The sequence below is a fragment of the Pelmatolapia mariae genome, linkage group LG14, assembly GCF_036321145.2.
Source record: "Pelmatolapia mariae isolate MD_Pm_ZW linkage group LG14, Pm_UMD_F_2, whole genome shotgun sequence".
NCBI classification, from domain to species: Eukaryota; Metazoa; Chordata; class Actinopteri; order Cichliformes; family Cichlidae; genus Pelmatolapia; species Pelmatolapia mariae.
In genome coordinates, this window is record NC_086239.1 from 27,504,869 (window position 1) to 27,526,986 (window position 22,118).

At 39.2% G+C, this 22,118-nt stretch overlaps 2 protein-coding genes across 2 annotated transcripts; one reads left to right on the plus strand and one right to left on the minus strand.

Annotated features, from left to right (window-relative positions):
* Positions 1-13: 13 nt before the first annotated feature.
* dixdc1a (DIX domain containing 1a) lies at positions 14-11,521 on the minus strand. The gene is made up of 16 exons (XM_063493275.1): positions 11,294-11,521; positions 11,002-11,180; positions 7,517-7,674; positions 7,273-7,418; positions 3,789-3,878; positions 3,483-3,536; positions 3,332-3,382; positions 2,963-3,067; positions 2,788-2,841; positions 2,602-2,694; positions 1,884-1,961; positions 1,607-1,768; positions 1,408-1,474; positions 1,110-1,218; positions 824-932; positions 14-565 (listed from the first exon to the last, which is right to left on the minus strand). Exons 2-16 carry the CDS (start codon positions 11,022-11,024, stop codon positions 482-484), a joined length of 1,383 nt encoding a protein of 460 aa, XP_063349345.1. The 5' UTR covers positions 11,025-11,180; positions 11,294-11,521; the 3' UTR covers positions 14-481.
* A 5,861-nt stretch (positions 11,522-17,382) lies between these two features.
* On the plus strand, positions 17,383-21,518 carry nkapd1 (NKAP domain containing 1). Its single transcript, XM_063493514.1, has 6 exons — positions 17,383-17,443; positions 17,714-17,790; positions 18,340-18,428; positions 18,559-18,699; positions 18,830-18,883; positions 20,551-21,518. Exons 2-6 carry the CDS (start codon positions 17,722-17,724, stop codon positions 21,002-21,004), a joined length of 807 nt encoding a protein of 268 aa, XP_063349584.1. The 5' UTR covers positions 17,383-17,443; positions 17,714-17,721; the 3' UTR covers positions 21,005-21,518.
* Positions 21,519-22,118: the final 600 nt, after the last annotated feature.

The following is a 22,118-nucleotide window of genomic DNA, read 5'->3' on the forward strand; positions in this document are numbered from 1 at the left end:
GTTTATTAAAACATCAAAATTGATGCAGAACAACAACATCACTGTTTGGCAATCTGGAACACGTGGAAAATGTCAGTAAACACTTCTTTCTTTTTTTTGAGGTTTGCATACTATGCACTGATTACAGCTTTTTAAAGCACAGCGTAGCTTGTTATTTCATATAAAGCTAACATTATTTTATTATTCAAGTATGACTTTACTGACCATTACGTGGTAGTCCCACAAACTTATTTATGAGCTGCAAACAATGTGCGACATGCGGTCCGTAAACGAAAAAAACATTGCATCCAAATGTTTAGATTCTTCATATGAAACATTCACTTTTAAAACATGGTTTTGTACCTTAATGGTGTTAGCTCCATTGGTCCCAGTTTTGTATCGTAACACTATTCTTTCTTATGGCATCAGAAGTATTTTCAGTAGCTTCCTGGTCCAGTGGGAACAGCTGAGGTTTGTAGTGACGATCTCTAGTTTTTTGGCTCTATCTCCGCTCTCCGTGATCCTCCTCAACCCACGCAACAATCTTCCCCTCCCAGCCAGGGACAACGGCTCCATCCTGAAACACCTGAAAAGCCAGCATCCAGTGTTTACATATCTGAGAGACCCATATCTATACTATAAAAGGTTTGGATAGAAAGTAAAAATGAATACTTGAGGTTATCCAATTCTTTGGGATGGAAATAAGTCTCCCCATGGTGTTTTGAAGTGCACAGTAGGCACAGCTATTATTAGCATATCTTACTCTATAACTGCCGTTTTACATTTGCCAGCTGAAGCCCAATGTGAAGAGAAATAGGGGCTGTAATTTTACTCCCACGCCTACCTCCTCTTTCACTGTGCCAAACTCTGGGTCAAGGGCCTTGAAGTGGTATCTGAAACTGCCTTGTCTGTCTACAGCTGCCTTGAAGTCTCGCAGTGTCACCTCTCCCAGCCTGGAAGCACACATATATCCACACAGACATTATGCTTTGGATAAACCAGCCCAGGCATCCATATGCGGCTATGGTCAACCGAAACCCAACTAACAATTTGCTTAGAAAATAAAGAACGCTCCAGTGAAGCAACACACAGCACTGTATCAAGCCACCATAAAGTGTTTATATACTCGCCTTTTTGGGATGTTAATCAGAAATGGAGTGAGCGAGCGATCTGTGAAGTAGAGCACTTTAGTGGAGACGGCAGTATCCAGTCCTGGGCTGCTGTGTGAGTGCGCCATTTCTGGAAAAAAAGAACAGCAAACATTGTTTTTCCACAACCAAAGTCTGAAAGGGTTCTAGCCTCACACTCAGTCATGCCCTCTCTTTGCAGCGCAGTGTAATTGAATGGCACAATTTGATTTAACAGCCAGTAGAGATGTTGCAGGGGATGACAAATCCTAAACAAAAACGAGCATTTTGTTTGTCTCACTCGAGCTCGGCGGCCAGGAGTCACGGTCTGTCGAGTTGGCTCTGCGTCCTGGCGATTTGAATTCCTCCTAGAAGAAGAACCAATTACTCATAGCAAACAGTCGGATGTTATCAGTTGCTGAGTCATCATTTGGCAAGTGACAGACGAGCTACTACATTTTAAAATTTCCTCTTTGAGTTGTGAGAGCGAGAGTGTGTACCCCTCTGTCCTGTCTGCGCTGGGTGTCCAGAGAGTGCAGTCTGTCCATGAGACTGGCCACGCCCTGCTCCAGAGTGTCCAGGGTGTGATGTTGGGGGTCATGGCCGGAAAAATTGTCCCTCAAACTGCGAAGTGCTTCCCTGACGACCTGCAGCTCTTCACCCTGTGAAAAACAGTCCTCTGATACTTAAAAAGAATTGGAAAAAAAATCGAAATCATTTTGAACTATGGATGTTTATGGACATTATTGGTTAATGAGAGAATTAAAGAGTGCATACTGGTGCGCTGTGCTGGAACACTGGAGGAGATGTCGAAGCCACTGAGTTACTGTACCCGCTGCCCTCGCTCCTGAACGCCTATCAGAAACAGAGACAGTATAGACCAAGGTGAAGAGTGTTCTGAATGAAAAGTGTGATAATATTTACAAAATATGCTCAGAAACTGCAATACAAAGAGCAAACACTGGGCCTGTGTAGCTAAAAAAAAACAGCCAGAAAGCTTATTTATCTGAATAAGAGCTTCACTTTTGTCCAAAAACTATAAAAAAAAAAAACATCACAACCGTAGTGGTGACATGAACACGGTGCACAGTAGTCTATTTTGAGTCGATTTCACATACAGCGTCCTGCTGCAAGAGATACTCACCAGTGCAAGAAATATGTATTAATCTGCCACTGAAAATAGTCTCCAACAAATGCACCATTTACTCTGATCTAAGTAACAATTTATAAAGACCACACCGCTGAGGTGTACTGGGAAATGTAATGCTTTCTTCAAGCATCCTGCTGCCTTAATATATTTATAGTTTTTGGTCTTATTGAGTAATGTTTCTCGTAAGAAGAAATATATGGGCTATCTTGCGGCAAGTACAATGTAATCACAGTTAGACCGATGTGCGATAAAAAACAAACAAACAAACATTGGTGTTATATATGAGTCCTGCATTCAAACATATGTTATTTAGCACGTATATGTGAAACCTGTCATGCTGCATACCCGTCCCAGGCTGACTTCATGTGCCTTGTGCTGAGCTTCATCGAGCTTTTGCTGCTGCTGCTGCAGTATTCTGTCCTTCCTCCCGAGCTGCTGCTATTGTGACAAGAAAGATGGATGGCACGAGGCTTTATTTGCATCTCTATGGCTAAAAGAATGCACTGACGTGTATATAATAAAAGACAATACCTCATATTCGCTAAGTAATTTGTTCCTTTCACTCAGCTTGCGTTTGAGCTCTGCCTGCAAACAGTTATATCAAGGTGATATATGAGTGCTATAGTTCTCTCACTTAAACCTGCAGCCACGGGTCAAAGAGGTCGAATATTTCATCGTGTCAAAGGGAAATCATCACTTGTCTCACATTTTCCCCCTCCAGCTGATCTTTGGCCATGTTGCACCTCAGTAGTTCCTGCTTTAGCTGCAGCACAGCATCCTCCTGCACTGCCAAACGCTGCTGCAGAGCATCCTAATGAGAAGCAGGAGGGAGATCAAAGAATTGTCCAGAAAAGACCTGAATACTGATGAACTGCATCCACCTGCCTTATCGACAGGATCCACCCAGCTCTAAACTTTTTTTGATCTTTGTAAAGAAATGATAAATGTATAATGTATGTGATAAAACTTACAGAATCATCAGTTTGGGAGGGCGCAATAGTCAAAAAGGTTAAATATAATCCTTTAATCCATTTTACTTCACAGATAAAGCCCAAAACTAGAGTAAGAGGTTTACCTTGATGGCCTGAATATGACGTGTCTCCTGTTTGTGCCTCAGAAGTTCCCTCTAAGAGCCACACAAAGGAACAACAAAAACATTAGAGAAAAGGACTCTGCCCCTAAGACAGCTCATCTATGTTAAACCTAATTACATTTACTTACTGTACCTTGAGATCAAGGGCTTCCTCCATGCTTTGGTCCAGACGACTGCGGATGAGAACCTTCAAAGGGAGAGGGTACGAGCGGGGTAATTAGAGAATGGAAAAATGTCAGAACGTATGAGGAGGCATTGGGCCTCCATGACAGTGCGCTGGCAGATCAGAGAGATTCATTTGTGCTCTATAGTGGCCACTCGTGAGACGAGTAGTGGCTATAAACATCATCAGAACAGAAGGGCTGACACGGACACTTCAAGCTCGGTGGCGAGCAAGTGTTGTTTGTTTTCTTAAGTTAGCAGAGAGAGGGCACTGTACCAGCTGCTGCTCGGTGTTAGCCCGGTTATCTCCAAAGCTCACGGATCCATCCTGGTCTTCCTCAGGGAGGGAGCCATGGAGCAGCAGAGCCTAAAAACAAAAACACATACAGATCTGAAGAAAACTTGCAAGCAATGATAGTTGCGACGCATGATAGAGAAACCAGGTTTCTGTGGTTGTAAATGCCTCAGTTTTGCACTGCAGCTAATAAAGTCAGTGAACTGAACCAAATTAAATTGAAATTACACTGACAAGTCTGTGTAAATATACAGACTGTAATGTAATATAGAGACTCTAAAAGTGAAAACATAAAGGTTATTACTGTAAAAGTCACCAAAACATCTATTTTTAATTTATGAACAGTATGTGGACGTGCTGTCGCTGCACCGATATTTGTAGCTGAATACTACAAATGACCCCAAACATACCAATTATATACCATGTGCCAAACTTATTTATTTGCACAAATTAATGAAGCTGGCAAAGATTAGTAAATTTTGTAGGATTAGCTTTGTCTTTCATATTTTTATTCTTAATTATCCTAATAATCTGTGGCTCTCTTCCACACCATCTCTTTGTTCTGTTTCCCTTACCTCACCCCCAAACGCTTGCAGCAGTCTACCCCTCCCTGAGGCTGATTTTGACAGAGGTTTCCTCCAGTTGAAAAGGAGTTTTTGCTTCCCACTGTCGCCAAAGGGCTTGCTTATAGGGGGTTATCTCATGCTGGGTTTTCTCTGTTTTCTTTGTATTATTGTAGGGTCTTTATCTTACAATGTAACGCTCCTTGAGGCAACTGCTGTTGTGATTTGGCACTATATAAATGAAATTGAATTGAATTGAATGTATTGATGTCTGAATAAGACCCATTATACTGTAAGGATCTTGCTCATGGAAGGTATGTTGTAACATGGCAAAGACTCAATGCTTTTCACAACCTTCTGAAATTCAAATCAAGCATCAGAATTGGAAGAGAAAGGTCCTTTTATTGACTTTGAAAGTGGCATGGTTGTTGGTGCCTGTCAGGCTAGTATTACAACAAAAGTATGCAGAAGAGCATTTATAAACGCTCAACATGTTGAACCTTGAAGCAGACCAATTCATCATTCACAGAAGCACCAATATTAGACAATAGAAGATCTCAGTATCTGCTGCGACATTCAGACGGTAGGCTCACAATTTGGCATAAACAACATGAAAGCATTGGTCTATATTGCCTTGTATCAACGGTTCAGTCTGATGGTGGTGTATTGGTGTGAGGGACATTTTTGATGGCTGCACCCAGCTGTATAATGCGCCTCGTCACAGAGCTGTGTTATGGTATCACATCAATATGGACCAAAATCTCTGAGGAATGTTTCCAGCACCATGTTGAATGTGTGCCATGAAGAATTAAGACAGTGCTGAATCTAAAAAACAGTACTACCAGGTATTAATGCCTAATAAAGTGGCAAGTGAGTTTATGTTTTATATGTATTGTAAGCCTAACAAGCCTCATCTTATGATTTTCTTATAAAAGCGCCCCCTTTCACATTTTTTCATGCAACATAATTTTAATCATTTCATATAAATTATAATAGATCAGTGACTTATCCACAGTGCACTCTGCTATTCACCCTGTGACTACTGGGATAGGCTCCCACCCTTCTACGACCCCGATTGGATAAATGGAAGTAACAGAAAGGACTGACAGTATAAATCAGGTAAGAAATTTTTTCATCTTTGTATGTTTATCTCTCAAAACACATGTTATTCTTTCTAGTGGATGGCTTTATCATGCTTAGTGTGTTACATCTGGTCTATCTGTTTGGGTTTCTTTTTAATTACTTCATTTAAAAATATATTTCCATTTTTAGCATGTAGCATTTGGATCTTGTCATTTCTTTTGAAATTCTCTTCTCACACGTCAATCTAAGTCTTCCCAAAATCTTGTAATCTTACTGACTGTTAGTGACACTCTGGTACAATTTTATTTAACAATTTTACTTGGAAAGTGCTGTATAATTGCAAATTAACTAAATATGCCAGAATACATGTCTATAATTAACTAAACTGAGACATGTATTTATTTCCAGTCCTCTGATGAGATTTCAGTTATACAGTCTTCATTACATGCACTTGGTTTACAATGTGAACTCCCTCATGAACAGAGTGTAAGCAGATTATAAAACGTTGATATGATGACCTTTCTTTAGCCGTCCTTTGTCATCGATACTTTAGTAGGAATCTGTGGGGATCTAGTGAGTAAATAATGTTGATGTGCTGCAGAAAATAACAGTGTTTTCTTTTCAGATTAGATTCTTGCTTCAGTTCTTCAGTGCGCATAATAATACAAGAGTTTGGATCTTTTGAACTCCTTGAGAAGCTCGAGTTCAAATGCACAATCTGCTGTGCCTTGTGAAAGCAAACCAGCTACCCCATACTGAGCTACAGTTAGCTTTGGATTCGAAAACAACCAAGGTGTGATTAAAGTGCAGACTTTCAGCTTGCATGGGGTTTAACAAAAGTATTCCTTTTGTTAGCCATTTTTATACAAACTAACATAGTATTAAATATACACATTGATTTTAAAAATTACAGAAAATGTTTGCGGTCAGTGGCTCCCTGAAATTTAGAACCCATGCACACCACCAAGTGCTTTGTTTCATCCCTTGAGGTGCCCTGCAGGCCCTTTCTGCAGCCACCTTCAGCCGCTGCTTCAGTGTTTGGTGTTGCAGTCCATGTGCATCCCTTCTTTTTTTTTTTAAGAATGTACCAGATTGTTGGTTTGGCCACTGCTAGAATTTAGTCATCTCTTTGATAGTTTTATTTTGTTTTTACATGTTTTACAACCTAATGATGGACTCCTTCACTTTTATTAGCTACTCTTTTGGAACCCACATTGAGGGTTCCAGTGAAAAGCTCTAAATCAACTCCCAGTCTTTTTTCTGCTCAGTTTGTCATAAAATAACAACAGAACAGGCATCACTTAACCATGGAGCTGCTTGTCAGTTAATTATCTAACTACTTGTGAGCATCTGATAAGGCAAGACTACATAGAAAGCAGCTGTAGACATGCAAACATTTTTTTAAAAAACTTTAAGCTAGCACTGGGTGCTAACAATTTTTAAGGTTTCTTCAAACAGTTTAGTTGCATTAGGACCAACTACATGGTGATTTTTGTTTTTCACTATGGCTCTAATTTAACAACCCTGTGCCCTGTTTTTATTGTAAGGATAGATAATAAATAGCCTCCTTTTTAAAATGTTTCAGTGATTCAAAACAGAGAAACAATAAAGTCAGCAAACAGAGGTATGGTGGGTTTACCTGCTGATAAAAACTGAGCTGAAAACGTTTACATGCCCTGACCAAACTTTCATCCTTCTTTCTCAGAATCTATTTTTTTTACTACTTACTCCTTACTCTGTGAATTTGTTGCAAATAGGGCAGCGACCCTGTCGCTTATATCCCTTGGCCCAGAGCAGCAGTTTGTTTTGAAGTGCATTACCTGTAACCGGAACACCATCCTTCTAGCTTCTTGCATCTCCTTTTCCAGCTGCTCCTGGTGGACATCCAGCTGCTCCTCCCAGGACTTCTCTTCCTCCTGCCCATCGTGCCCCAGGGAAGGACACAATCCACAGAGAGCCACCTCCTCTAAAAGCGGCAGAGGGACAGGGGAAATGAGGCAAGGCACCTTTTTTTTTCACTGCATCATATCTGGCTCTACAAGACTTGATGTGCAGCCAACCAACCTGTGACAGATTTCTTCTCTGTCAGCTCAGATTTGTCATCCTGAGGTTCCCCCTGGTTCTCAGGGTGATCATGGACTGTTTCTTCTTTAGGGGTGTCAGTGAACTGGGTAATAACATATTCCTCTTTGGGGGAGTGAGCTGGGCTGGCTGAGCTGAGACTGAAACAGATGGTGGGCACAGGCAGGAATGAATGTGCTTGTATGCTGCCAAATGAGCAGCAATAAATAAACCTAACTACATAAAATGGCGATTTGAAATTTTAAAAACTCCCAGAGGAGCACAATAATGTAAATTAATCCCATTTGGGATATATATTTTTAACTAAATCCATTTTTGAACTCATAATGCCAATATGATGCATGATATTCCAAACAGCATTGTCTGCATCACGGGTTCACAGATTATTTTGTAGATAACAGAACTATTAGAAAAGGGGGGGAAAAAGAAAAGACTGAATGAACAGATTTGCAACTCATTCAAAAAATACACAGCAGGAGCAGGAATGCCTGCAAGACTGTCATTTTCTAACAGGAAATTCTTTACATATTTTGCTCCCCCTTCGGCCATAATTTCATAACATAGTGCTGGCATGGTTTCTGAACAGCTTGTTTCCTTGCAGTTTCATGAATATAGTGTTTTCTGAGAGCATCTCCAGCAGCCTGAGGTTCAGACCAGCTGTCATCTTCACTCTCCTGTGTTTGTGGAAATTGGATACAGCTACTGTGACCTGTGACCTATAGCATTATGCACAGTCCCTAACAGGGGAGTTTCCCTGTGTTTTTCCCTCTGAGTCTGCATGTGAAAACAAGCCTGCGACTGCATGAACAGATCTAAACTCTGTGCAAGCATGCCATAGAAAAGCATCACTACTCATCATCCTGCTCCCCAGGCTAACTAGCTGAGAATGAAGGAAAGAAAGCAAAGAATGTCCTGCTGAATTTGCTTCATATGTATGGTGGTAAGATTTTCTTCTTATGTAATAGTTAGCACTAGCTAATAGCACAGCAAAGTACTCTCTGAGGATTAAAGGTGGACATATTCCTTTGATTAATCATAGTTAACGTCTGCTTATCAGCCACTGGTCAAATCAGAAACACACCTAAAATAATCTAATGTTAAGCAGACTTAGTGAAGCATTTCCACCATTATAGCATGCAAATTAGCATGCTAATATTTGCATATGATGGGGCTGAGAGAAATATCTTGCAGGTAAAGAGTCATGAACAAATGCACCAGACATGTAAATTTTGTCTTGATGATTGTGCTCGATTGGAAATCAGTGAATAGCAGAGTTGTTACAATCCAAATGTATAAGGGCATACACTCCACAGCTGCTTTATTAGGTATACATGTTCAGCTGCTTGATAATATAAATACATAATCAACCAACCACATGGCAGCAGCTCAGTAAATTAGGCATGTATACAAGGTCATGCCTTGTATAAGGAGCATTAGGAAGGTGAGAAAAAAGATGATTTAAGTGATTTAAGTGGTTTGTTAGTGCCAAATGTTTGGGCAAGATCCTAACCCCAAATTGGTCTACAGTGCATCCATCTGAGTATAAATGTGTGAGAATGTTAGATAAGAAGCACTTACTTAGAACGAGCACAGAAATTTAGCTGATAGGAAAGCAACAGTAACTCCTGTTACAACCAAAGTATGCAGAAGAGCATCTTTGAATGCACAACTTGTGAAACCTTGAAGCAGAACACCACACTAAATGCCACTTCTTTCAGGTTAGAACAGGAATCTGAGGCTGCTTTTTACATAGGGTTGCCAAAATTAGACAACAGAAGATTGAAAAAATGTTTTCTGGTCTGATGAGTCTCGATTTCTGCTTCTGCTAGATTTCTGACATTCAGATGGGTAGGGTCTCTTTGGTATAAATAACATGGAAGCATGGATCCAGCCTGCTTTGTATAAACGGTTCAGACTGGTGGAAATATATTGGTTAGAGGAATGTTGGATCTCAATTCAATAGAGCACCACTGGGATGCTAAAATGGTTTAAAATGGTTTAATGTATTATTCTTTTTATATATCAAACCATACTAAGAAACTTATGATTAGTTTCGTCTTCCCAACTTCCCAGAAAGAGTCTCTGCACTACTGTGGGTCACATAAAAACATGAACTAAGCCTCTTATCAGAAGCTGCTGTAATTATCCTTAAGTGTTTTTCAAAAAGGGATCAAAGAAGCACCTCCTACTAATCTAGTCACTGCAGATAATAACACTATCGGGATACCCTCTATCATTGTCTCTAAGAGTAGTTCAATAACACATTTATTGTAAATGCTCTTTGCTGATCTCTCGCTACAAGAGAACACGTACAAACCGACAGATTTGGAACATATGGGTTTAGCAAAGATTAAGCATTGGGATTTGCAAAAGATGAGCTTCTGTGCAATAGATTAACATAATTTGATCAGCCGTGGTGGCCTGAGTGGGCCTCCATTTACTCCAATTTTTAGATACTTTGCTTTAGTATTTATACTTTTTTTTGGCTACTTTGTATTCATAACTGCTACAAACTGCTAAAACTTATTATTCCTCAGTATTTATCCGACTGTTGCTTGTCATATTAGCTTTCAGTAGATTAGTAGATTTAGTTGATAGCATTTTAATAGATTTTAGTCAGTGCAAGTACTTAGTCGATCCATCAAAGAAGGATTTTCTCTATATGTTTCTCTGATTTTTTAAAAGAAAGAAAACTTGTAAAACCAAACCTTTGACAAAAATTATCAGATGAAAAAAAGCTGTTGTGTCTTCTTTCTTTTTTTCACGTTCACCACTTTTAAAAAACCCTCAAATGCTGTGGTTCAGCGGTCAAGTCCCAACACCCATTTTGGGAACTACTAAATTATAGATGACAGTGTATTAAATAATCCAAACTACTTTCACCTCATTTTTCTACAACAGTAAAGTGCAGCTTATTCATCTTTTATAACATATCAGTGACAGTTTGTGTCATCATCAATCTTTTTGACTGATGTGTTCAGCACTGACCTTTAAGGACCGGTTAAATAAAGTAGGTCATTGTAAACATGGTGCAAAGTGTGTGAAAAAGAAGATAAAGTTATCAGATTAAAGTAAAGAATAATGTAAATCAGTCTAATCAATTTAAACTTATATCTGAATCGTGGCACGGCATACACAGAAATAGCTGTTAGAGAGAGGTTGCTAGGCAATAGCAGCTCGGCTCACACAGACACACACAGGGACACACCCACACCTACTGCACTGTAAACATCGAACAATAACCTGCACAGCTTGGCTTTCAAGATCAAGCTGTTCGGATGAAACGCAATTCTATGACTAAGACTGAGATTCACATGCGGATGAAGTGATAAATCTGTTTTATAGTGTTGTGATTGTAGACTTACTGGGCAATATATATATATATATCTGCCACTGATGCATCCCTGCATTGTCAACAATAGCAGTAGCCTGAATTGCCGTACTGTTCATATTAAAATAGCACTTACCATTTCATCTGTTTGGCTCCCATGCTGGTGTTTACAGGCTTAACCTCCCATACAGTCCGCGCCCCACATCTGGGTGATGCCCTGCGTCTCAGTCAGGACCATAGCCCAAACACAGCCAGAGGCAGCAGGGAGGGGAACAGCCCTGAAAGCCGCAAGCAGAAGAGTCTCCACGTCGCACACTGTGTTCAATCAGAAATAACAGCACGTTTAAATCCTCTCCAACAGCATATTCCTAAAACATAAAGCTCAAAATCCTAATCAAAAGCCCCCAAACCCTTCCCCTAAATCATACCAAGGCTCAGTCGTTGCTGGCAGGGAGAGATAGGGAGAGACAGACAGAGAGAGGATTGGAGCTCAGCAGCACCAGTGACTGAAATCTGCCTGGTTTCTCATTGCACTCGCCTTGTGGTGGAGCTCACCAGCTCCCATTCACGAACACAATGTTTTTTGTTCCTTACGGACAAGAACTGATGCAGCTCTTGTGCATCTTTTTCACCCTTTTTGCATTCATTCTCCTGTTCCCTCCCTCCCTCCCTCTCCTTCCCCTCTTTTCTCTTCTGCTTGGCCGAACTGGCTTTGTATCACTCCTTCCTTCGTTCGGTGAGAGAGAAGATGTCAGACATGGCTCTGTCTGGGTGTGTTCACCCTCCCCCTCTCCCTTATTCCTCCTCCCTGCTTTCCCTACAGCTCTCTCCTTTCAGAAGGAGGAAGAGGTGGGAGTTGTTCTCCTTTTCTCTCCATGTACTGCATATACCTGCAGCTAAAATGAGAAATGACATTCTGATTTTTAAAAACAGGAAAATTAGCAGACTTTTGTTTGTTGATAAAACCACAGGCTTGCATAACAACATACCATACAGGCCAAGCCATTACCAGAGGGTAATTATATATTTACAGAGTCAGAGGAAATAGGGAGGTACTTAAGGAGAAAATGGTATTTATAGAGTGGACGCATCAGCCTGCAAAACCAGCTCTTCTCACTTCTGTCTTGTATGTACTGAAAAGCATTTCAATGGCAGTTGTAACAGAAAATGAGCTAATGCGCTACAACATCAGAGGCATCAGATTAAACTCAAATTTTTAAAAAGTGTCAGCTTCGTAATTTGAACACCAGGCAGCAGAAACAAAAGAATTTCTTTGACATGTACAGCCAGTGTTAAGTATTCCTTTGAAAGGTGTTTTTGGCAGAGTACGCTGTCATTAAGTTGTTAGAAGTGTTGGCAGTGTCATCAGCAGGAAGAAAAAAAACGCAACCAAAAAATGTGAAGTAGGTCTCAACGTGGCAGCTTGCAGTTCTGCCCATAACAAAATGACAGCGTCTTAAATTCCCTATGAGCACCATCAATGCATGCTTCAATGAGCTACTTTACTGTAGAGCCATGAATATGTATGTAACCCACCATACAAATGCCGCATTAGATTTATGCAGAGAAACAGCAGAGGCAAAAGCAAGCTGTCATGCCGACAGCTATTTGTGCTAAATCAAAATGAGAAAAATATTTAAATTTGTTGGGATACCTACAATAAGTGAAAATGTTTGAATCACACACAAAATATATTTTTGTAATTTCAAAAATATAAAGTGTTATTAGTTCCACATTCCGTGTATTCCTTTATTACGACTGCCATGTGCGGTTATCTTTTTCTAGTGTATATTTGAAAAAAACCTTTTAATACTTTAGTAGGTTTTGAAAGAAAACCTATTTTGCTCATTTTCCAGCTCCATATTTTTGTTCTACTAGAGTAGCTTTGCACAATTCAGAGTTCAGAATAATCCTTATTTATCTGATACTGGGCTTTAGGGCAGCCCTCTTACTTTAAGGCTCATTATTTGGCATTTTGGAAACGTAATCAATCCACGGTATATAACAGAAGGTAAGGAAATGCACAATAGGTCACCTTTTAGAAGAATGTGATGCTCATACAAACTAAAGTTTGTTACACTCTCCGTTCCTAAAAGCATCTGCATGCAAGGAATGAGCAGATAAGGTGTCGGAAGCTTATGAGAAACCACTTTATGGAGGTCACAAAAGGTCAAATTATATATTTGTTCTTATTAAATATTGATGGGGTGGGGGAGGTTAATATTTTCTTATAAGCCCTTTCAAAAGAAAAATGTATTTTTCAACTCAACCCTATGTCTTCAAAAATAACTCCAATATAAATTATTGAACAGTCCTTGACTCTTTCAAGATTTTACCCCTCCACGAACCATGAACACTGTTTACACATCCTCACAGCTCAAACATGACCACCAAGCCCTGCAAATCAAATTCTATCGTAATGACGCTCATAATAAGTCATCTGAACCTCACCTAATCGGCCAAAGCTACACAATCAAGCATCAAATGAGCTTCGTGCTACAGGTCAGAAGGAAGGTCAGCGTCCACTTATGGGCTAATCAGTGGCTGTAATTTTGAATCTGCGCACAGTTTCCTTCACAGCAGCAATATGTGGACTAAATGAGACATCTCACTGCATTTAAAATCAAGAGTCAGCAAAAACACCTAACGGCTGGATCATGTGGGATTTCATTCAAATCAATCGTAGGCTGACTTCAGTTTGTCTGTCTTACAACAGTATTTGTTGTAAGATAGACAAACAGATGAATAAAATTCTGGTGAGCACTGTTTGGGTCTTTCAGTTATTTAAGATGCATTATTTGACCGTCCTCTACCTTGATTTTGCAAGCAGGAAGACTTCCTATCAGGTAAATAAAAAACACACTAAAAATCCACCCACACCCATCTATCCACAGGCTTAAATAACTAAATTTAAAAGTAGCTTTGTCAACAAGGATGAAAAAATTGAATTGTTTACAAATAATAATAATAATACTAAGAGGCTCCAATATTATGCAGAAAGTGCACTGATTAGTTTGGCGACTTCAATAACTTCATGGAAACCTTTTTCTTGAAACAGCCTTTATAACGTTGTTTGTGTTCCATCATGAGTTGATTCCTTTTTTTCTCGGCATTACTTTGAATATTTTTTCCCCAATATTGAAAAAACAAGGACAAACTCAGGTGCCCTAAAGGCAGACAATGATGATTTGGCAGAGCAAGACGTGACTGAGGGAAGTGTTTTTATCAGACGCTGTTGGATTCATGTACGGATGATATATAAACAATGACTTTGCTGTTCAAAGTGTGGTGCCAAAGTCATTCCACCACTGGGGATCCAGGCAATGAGAAGAAAGCCAGTTTGCCACAGAGACAGCATGCAGTCAGCCTATTTGTAAATCAAATGAGTTGCTAAAATAGAGCGTGCTTGCATGGTCACTATGGGTTTTTGTATCAAATTACTAACATACCTTAAACAAAAGTTATCTATGTTTTTCCCCCTTCATTTCAGTGACCTTCAAACAGATAAGCATGAAGCTGATAAGAGTTTTTCCCTAGGATGTTGATGCATTTATGTAGTCAATTACAATTTAGAAGGAAGTATTTTTGTTTGGGAGATAACATTGGAGAGCGAAAACAAAGCCAGCATCTTTTAGATTAAACCACTTGTGTACATATTGACTACATAACTGAAACCAATGTGAAAAATGATTTGCTCTTTAAATAAATAATTATTTAAAGAATATACACCAAGCATTCAAAATATGTACTCACCCAAGGCTGGACCCTTAAAAGTTGTTATCCTTGTAAAAAGGAAAAGTTTGGAAGGGTTTAACCTTCAAGTAGTTTTTAATTTGTGTTGCATTCAGTCAAGTGCAACTTCTAAATCTAAAGTAAACACCAAACACTTGGTTTTGAGACATCAGATGAACACAGATCTATAAATCAAACATTTCTATAAAATTTAATCATATAGGCAGCAGATGTTGCCCATATCATACCAATCAGGCATTAACAAAGATGACTGAAAAGCATGACCTCAGTCTAATTACAGCAGTGACAGAAAAGCTGTCCAGAAACCACAGATGTTTTATTTGTAGATGAGAAACACTAATATGTACAGTTTTTTGATCAGTGTAGCGGAATAAAAAGTACCAGTTCAGTACTGTATCAATCTAAATAAACATTTTGCATAAGTATTCAAAACTGATACTTGTACATTTGTAAGAGTTTGTGACTCACTGGTAAATGTAGACTAGTTTTCAGCACCTTCTTTCACTTTTCAAAGCATCAGAGGTTGGATATTAAATTACTCTGACACAATTGTTTCAAATCTGGTTTGACTTGAACAAAGTCTAAAAGCCCTGCTTTTAGGTTTGAACAAGTGACTTTTTTTTGTCAAAGTGGTATTAAAGTGCAAGGTGCTCATTCATGTAAAAATGTAGCCTAGTTCATGTGCATTTCAGAGTTTGTCAGATATAGTCCACAAATTCACATAACACAATTCTACCTTTTATGAACAATGTGTCATAATGATGATAGAATTTACTTTCTATCACCTTTATGGCCTTTATAGTAGGGAAATCTGTTTGATTTTCTTGCACTATATCTTACAAACACCATAATTAAGTCTAATGAATATGCAAGAAATACACTTTGATTCCCAAAATTTACTATATCCACTATGCAAGGAGAGCCGCTTAATACATCCAACCAAGCAGATAACTTGGTACAACTGAATGTGCCTTTGAAGTACTGGCTTGCACAACTGTGGCAGCATTTAAATTAGACATAAGGTTAATTTATTTGCAGAAAGTGATCCATCTTGTTTGAAAGTTGTGCAGGCCTTATAGTGGTACAGAGACTTTAGGAAGATCCCATGAGCCTAATGTACAACTTGGGGCTATGAAGTCTTCAGTGAAAACTGGGTTATGCAGAGTGTAGCTATTTTTATTCATTTATTTATTTGTTTATTGCATTTTTTTGGTCAGATATAGGTCAGTACAAAACATTAATAGCCTGGCTATATGTATTTACATTTCTAAAAAATAAGATATACCATCCTTAACATAAAATTGTCAGCTTTGTGCATAGAGAAGGAAATGTAGACTGAAAAAGAATGTGATGACAATGACCTAAATAGGTGAAGTGGCTTTTGAAAGTTAAACCACAAGATATAACCTATAAATTCAGCTTTGTCACATATTCTTGTTGCTTTGCTTTGTTGTCTGCACAACAAAGAATAACTGGTAGGTTCTGCAGGAACAATGGATGGTAACAATTATGGAATCACTACATCTTTCAGCTGCTCCCTTCAGGGGTCACGAGGGCTACCTCTATCTCATCTTTATCCCTAGCATCCTCTTCTGTCACACCAACCCTCTGCATGTCCTCCATCACTACATCCATGAATCCTCTCCTCCACGTGCCTGGCAGCCCCATCTTCAACTTCCTTTGTCCAATATAGCCACTATCACTCCTCTGCACATGTCCAAACTGTCTCAGCCTTGCCTCTAAAACTCCAAAGTGCTCAATATGAGCTGTCCCCCTGATTTACTCATTTCTAATCCTGTGCATCATTGTCACTACCAACAAAAATCTTAAAAACTTCTTCCTCTTCTTCCTGTCTTTTTGTCAGTTCTATTGTCTCCAAACCATACATCACAGCAGGTCTCTCTACGATCTTGTAAATCTTCACTCTGGCTGCTATCCTTCTGTCACAAATCACCCTGACACTTGTCTCCACCCAGTCCACCCTGTCTTTTTTACTTCTCTTGAAGATGGGGGTTCACTGTCTGTTGCTTTGGATGCCTGACCCCAGGTATTTAAACTCATCCACCTTCACTACCTCTGCTCCTTACAAGTTCACCGTTACACCTGCATCTATTCTGTCTCGCTTCTACTGACATCCACTCTTATTCTCTTCGGTGCATACCTCCACCTTTTCAGGCTGTTTTCCACCTGCTCCATACGCTCACCACAGATTACAATGTCATCTGTGAGCATCACAGTCCACAGAGACTCCTGCCTGACCTCATCTGTCTGCCTGTCTATCAAAATGACAAGCAAGAAGGAGCTCAGAGGCAGTCCCTGATGTAATCCCACACTAACCTGAACCCATCTGTCACTTCTACTGCACACCTCACCACTGTCTCGCTGTCCTCACAAATGACCTGCAACATGCTCACATACTTCCCTACTACAGTCCCACTGTTCCTTTCTTGGCACCCAGTCATGTGCTTTTTTTAGAGCCACAAAGACACAGTGCAACGCAACAGTCACAGATATGACATGGAATTATTTTAGGTACTGAAAGTACTCAGTGGGTGTGACCAGTCATACTCAGTACAGTAGATTAAAAAATAACGTTTTATAAAAAAAAGAATTCTTACTTTCATTAATTTTGCCGTTAATAAGTTGCAGTTCTCACTGTTTAGCAGCAGCTACTGAGATGACTGACAAACAGTTGGACCAATCACGGTTCAGTTTCTCAAAGTGCAATGACGTAGATTGCGCGACGCCATTACGTAACTTCGTAGAGCGGAAGCGCTAGTAGACGCTGTATTTTCTTCTTCTTGAATGGTGCTCTGTTTTGAAAGGTACAGTTTGGACATAATTTAAAAAAAATAAATAAAAATCACAGTAAACGTGTAGTAATGCAGACACTTGTATACAGTTAAGCGAAGCCGAGGGGAGTGGATTTTAGGACATGTTTTGCTGTTTAAACATTATTCTTATGCTAATAGCAATCGAGCTAAGCTAATAGGGGATATTGAGTGTTCGAGGGATAACAGTTATTCAGATTACTGTTAGCCCTTCTCTTGCTTTTCCGTTTCTGCTGCCCATCACTTACATGTTTCTTATGTCAGGTATCATCATGTCAAAGCAGCCGTTGGGAAAAACGCTGCTGAGGAATGTAATCCGACACACGGATGCCCACAACAAGGTTAGTTTCGACTCAACAAGTGTTAGTAAGATGAAGGTGGAGGTTTTTTTTTAAGTGCACTAATCTACTGATTAATTACTTAAAGCTTAAAGTTGAGCTGAATTGATGATTTGTTTAAATTAATGCATTGCTTCTGTTTGGTCCTTTAGGATTCCTTTCCACAACAATTTAGCAGGAAATGTTATAATTTTATGTATTTCATTCAGTTGTAGTCAGTTGTGTATAGAGGCTGTCACAGACAGTATGAGGTCAGACAAAATAACTGACTGTACACTGCAGCTATAGTCAATCTTTAACCTGTCTAGGAACAAAATTACAAAGCTTGTACAAGAGCGATACATCAAGCCCAGTCTCTGCTTGCTCAGATTAAACTCTTATACAGCAGGTATAAAATACCAAAACAAACCAGCTATGTTGAAGTAGGTTCGCCCACTGACTGGCAGGATTTCTTCTTTACCCACGCACAGGAAGGGTAACATTTGTAAATATTTGTATCATGTGTACACTAATGCATCTCTGTGTTGTCTTTGTGTGTATCTTGTTGTGCAGATCCAGGAGGAAATTGAAATGTGGAAAATGCGAGACTGGGAGATCCAGACATCCCAACGAAAAGATTTTTCAGATGCAGAGTTTGTGAGGTAAATACCTCAATTTAATTTGATCTACCTAAACACAAATGAGATCACAGCACTTTTGAATCTTTGTAATGCAGCTGTCATTTTGATTATACATTGACTTGATGATTTAAGGATAATGGTTGTATTTCAGAGGACATATGCACTGCGACCGAGTGTCAGATCAACGTAGAGACTTTAACCGAAGCAGAGAGCGTGCCTCAGAACATGATGACAGAGAGGCTCGATACTGGACTCGAAAACTGTATGAATTTGAGTCCAATGATCCTGACAGGTACTGTACAAAAAAACAAAACAAAACATAATGAAGTGGCAATGGTCATGTGTTTCCAGTGTGCAATGGAAATGCTAGAGTGCTACATCAGATGAACTAATATATGTTATTTCATATATTTCCATCACAGATGGGGACATAGTGGGTTCAAGGAGCTTTATCCCGAGGAGTTTGAAAGTGATGGGTAAGCAGAAATACCAAATAGGTTATTATATATTCAAATAGATATTCAGACTTTAAAAGGGCACTCATGCAATTTACCACATTACCATGGAGTTAACCTCCCAACCCTGAACCTTGTAGTAATGCAAGACCAACTGATACCAGGCTGAAGTCTGTTAACAATGAAATTATGTAACAAAGTAGCAGAAGTAAGAAGAGACTCCATTATGAGACTTGCCCCCTGCACTGAAAAAAGGGTACACCCATTAGATTGATTGATTGATTGATTATACTTTATTCATCCCGAGGGAAATTGGGTTAAGGCTGCCAGCCGTGCCAGTGCCGATAGTTCATTAACTATTTAGATTTTTTTAAGTACCTCAACATTTGTCAAAATAATTGTAATTATGAGTTGTAAATAGTGTTAAAATCAGGTTCTGACTTTGATTCCAGCACTTTCCTATGCTACAGTATTGTTTGGTCTGTGATTTTTAGATGATGATAATGTGTCATTCTTAATGAAAATTTGTGCATATAAATTACATGTTGTTGTCATGAAATTAAAACGTTTTTATGTAGTGTTACAGGTGCATAAACATTACAAATGAGTCATTTTGTCTGTTTTTAAGCAGTTGCTAGGCCATTATGATGACATACCTCTGATACAGATAATAGCCTTCAGGGACCTAAGCTGTAACTGTGCAAATTTTGATTGCTCCTGATTGTGTAAGAGGAGCTCACAAACAAAGATTTTATGTATTACTGTAAAATACTATATGCACCTGGTCAGATGGTATTAGCATCCCAGCATTATTAGCCAGCATTATTGTTTTTGGGATAAAATATCCCATGTAGTCATTTAACAAAGCTGGATATTTCAGGCAGAAATACTGTGACCATAGCTGTGGTAGATTTATGATATGCAAGCTTCATTTCATTTGTATTTGTAAAGATTTTACCCTGAACTGTCTGACTGCTTTAGTTTGGTTGAAGTATGTTTCTAATATTTGTACACTGGCATCAAGCACTTTTTAAACAGTTGGTCTTCTAATTTTGTTGTTTAATAGTGGTTTCCAAACAGCTCATGGTTTTGCTGATATTTGTAGGAGTATTACTGGTAAAAATGAGGGGAAATGTGTAAGAAATAGTCAGATAAAGTATTTTTAAAAAGTTGAGAATTTGAAAATTATGCAAATCCCTATAATTTACGCCCATGTTGATACAGCTGAGTGAGGGGGCCCAGTGTAAATAACTGCTGTGTAACTGTTCTCACCTGGGTGCAAATAGTCACTCTAGTAATAATGGGTTATTATCCAGATTTAATGGATGATGAACACACAGTATTTTAATCTTCACACAGCCTCAAACATTCACACCTCCATGATGTTAACATTCTGGTTATTAACGAGCTTCCTTGTTAATGAATCCCTACCGCTCATACTTTCTTTTAAAAACGAAGAGGTCTTCAAGTCAAAGCTGAAATAAACTCTAGGATTACATCGTAAACATTATGTTTTTAAGACTTTACAGAGAGCTTCTTTATAGTAAGCCACAGAAGAGATGGTTCTCTTTGCTTGACTGATCTCCACGTCAAAAACCAGTGTATTGCCCCTTTAAGCCATTAGATCATACTTCTATTCATACTAGTGGTGTCTTTATATTTATTCTGTTGACTTTGTTTTACTTTAGTGAAGAAAACAGTGCCAAAAAGAAGATGAACCATCACAAAATGAAAAAGTCCAAGTCTGACACAGAGGCATGCTTATCAAAACGGTCCAAAAAATCCTCACGGAAGAAGAAGAAAAAAAAGAAGAAAGGTGAGGACGGAAAGCGTAAGAAAGTGGACAGTTCGAGCAGTGACTACAGCAGCGATGACAGCGGTGCTACAAAAGACAAGCAGAAGAGAAAAAGGACTAAAAGTCGACATAAAAACAAGAAAGCTTCAAAAGCCAGAGGAAAAGACGTGGACATCAGCACAGAGGACAGTAATGATGAGATAAAAAGGGAGAGGCTGACACACAGTCGCAAAAAGCGAAAGCACGATTCACACAAAGACTCCGACTCAGGGCCAAACTCAAAAAAGAAGAAGAGGAAAAACTGGAAAGCAATGGGTGAGGAGAGCTCGGACAGCTCTGCCGACTGAGGCGCGCTGCTAAAAACTGATGCACAGTTCAGGTAACAACCACTGAAACTGCTGCAGATTCCTTTGTTGTCCCTAACTGCGCTGAGGGCTTTTCACTGCAGGCATTTTCTAAATTGCACTTTGTTTAACATCAACAAACCTGTGCTTACGGGTCTCTCCGTGGGCGTCCTGCATGGCAGAAGCTCATCACCTCTGCAGAGACTCGAAGCACACTGTACAGCAGTACAGACAGCAGGGAGCATGAAGAAGGATGATAGGGTAGCAACCATCTGTCTCAATAGGTATCCTGTGAGCTGCAGGCACATTGATTGATCGACTCACCTCAGACTGTCTGCCTCACATAGTGACCTTCTGTCCTCAGATGACCAGTGTTTTCATTTTATTTATAAGGAAATGCGATTTGAATAATTATTTCCGATGGAATATGTATTTTATTTTTTTCATGTTTTGCAATTTTCACTCTTTGTATAAAGCGTGTTGTCATAAAATAAACATCTATTTTGCATTTTTTTAATTATATTTAGTGTTTAAAATGGTGTATTATCTGTTTTTAAAAGAACAAGAAATGATCAACCCGTATTTCTCTAAAACCTTTAATCCATTTAAACTAACAAGTACTGCCTATCCACTTAAAACCTGACATGGTTCTGACAGTACAACGCCTAAAGGTTTATAGATCTGGGCAGAAAAGCGTGAGGGTATTTGTCTTCCTGTCTAACTTTTCTGGAAATGTTCACATTCTTATTAGTTACAGCAAAAACTGTATCTGTGTGAATGACATTGTGGGGGGGTCATAAATATGTGATCCGGAGAGCAGTTCTAACTCAGGGTTTTAATAACGTACACACTGATAGTCTTGCATCCACAAGGGTTTAAATGAGTTGTGACAGATACATTATTTATAATGCCGTGGGTAGTTCCTGTTATTTCTTTTTTTTTTCTTCTGAAAGTAAAGACCAGAATAAGGACATAAACCTTACACTTAAAAACGCATCAAGTTGGCCTCCCTCCCCACCCCAGCAATTTCCATATAGCACTTTATTTTCCTCTGTCACAGAGCTCCACTGTTATACTATTAAAAACACATCAGTGAGCCACACCGTCACTGGCAGAC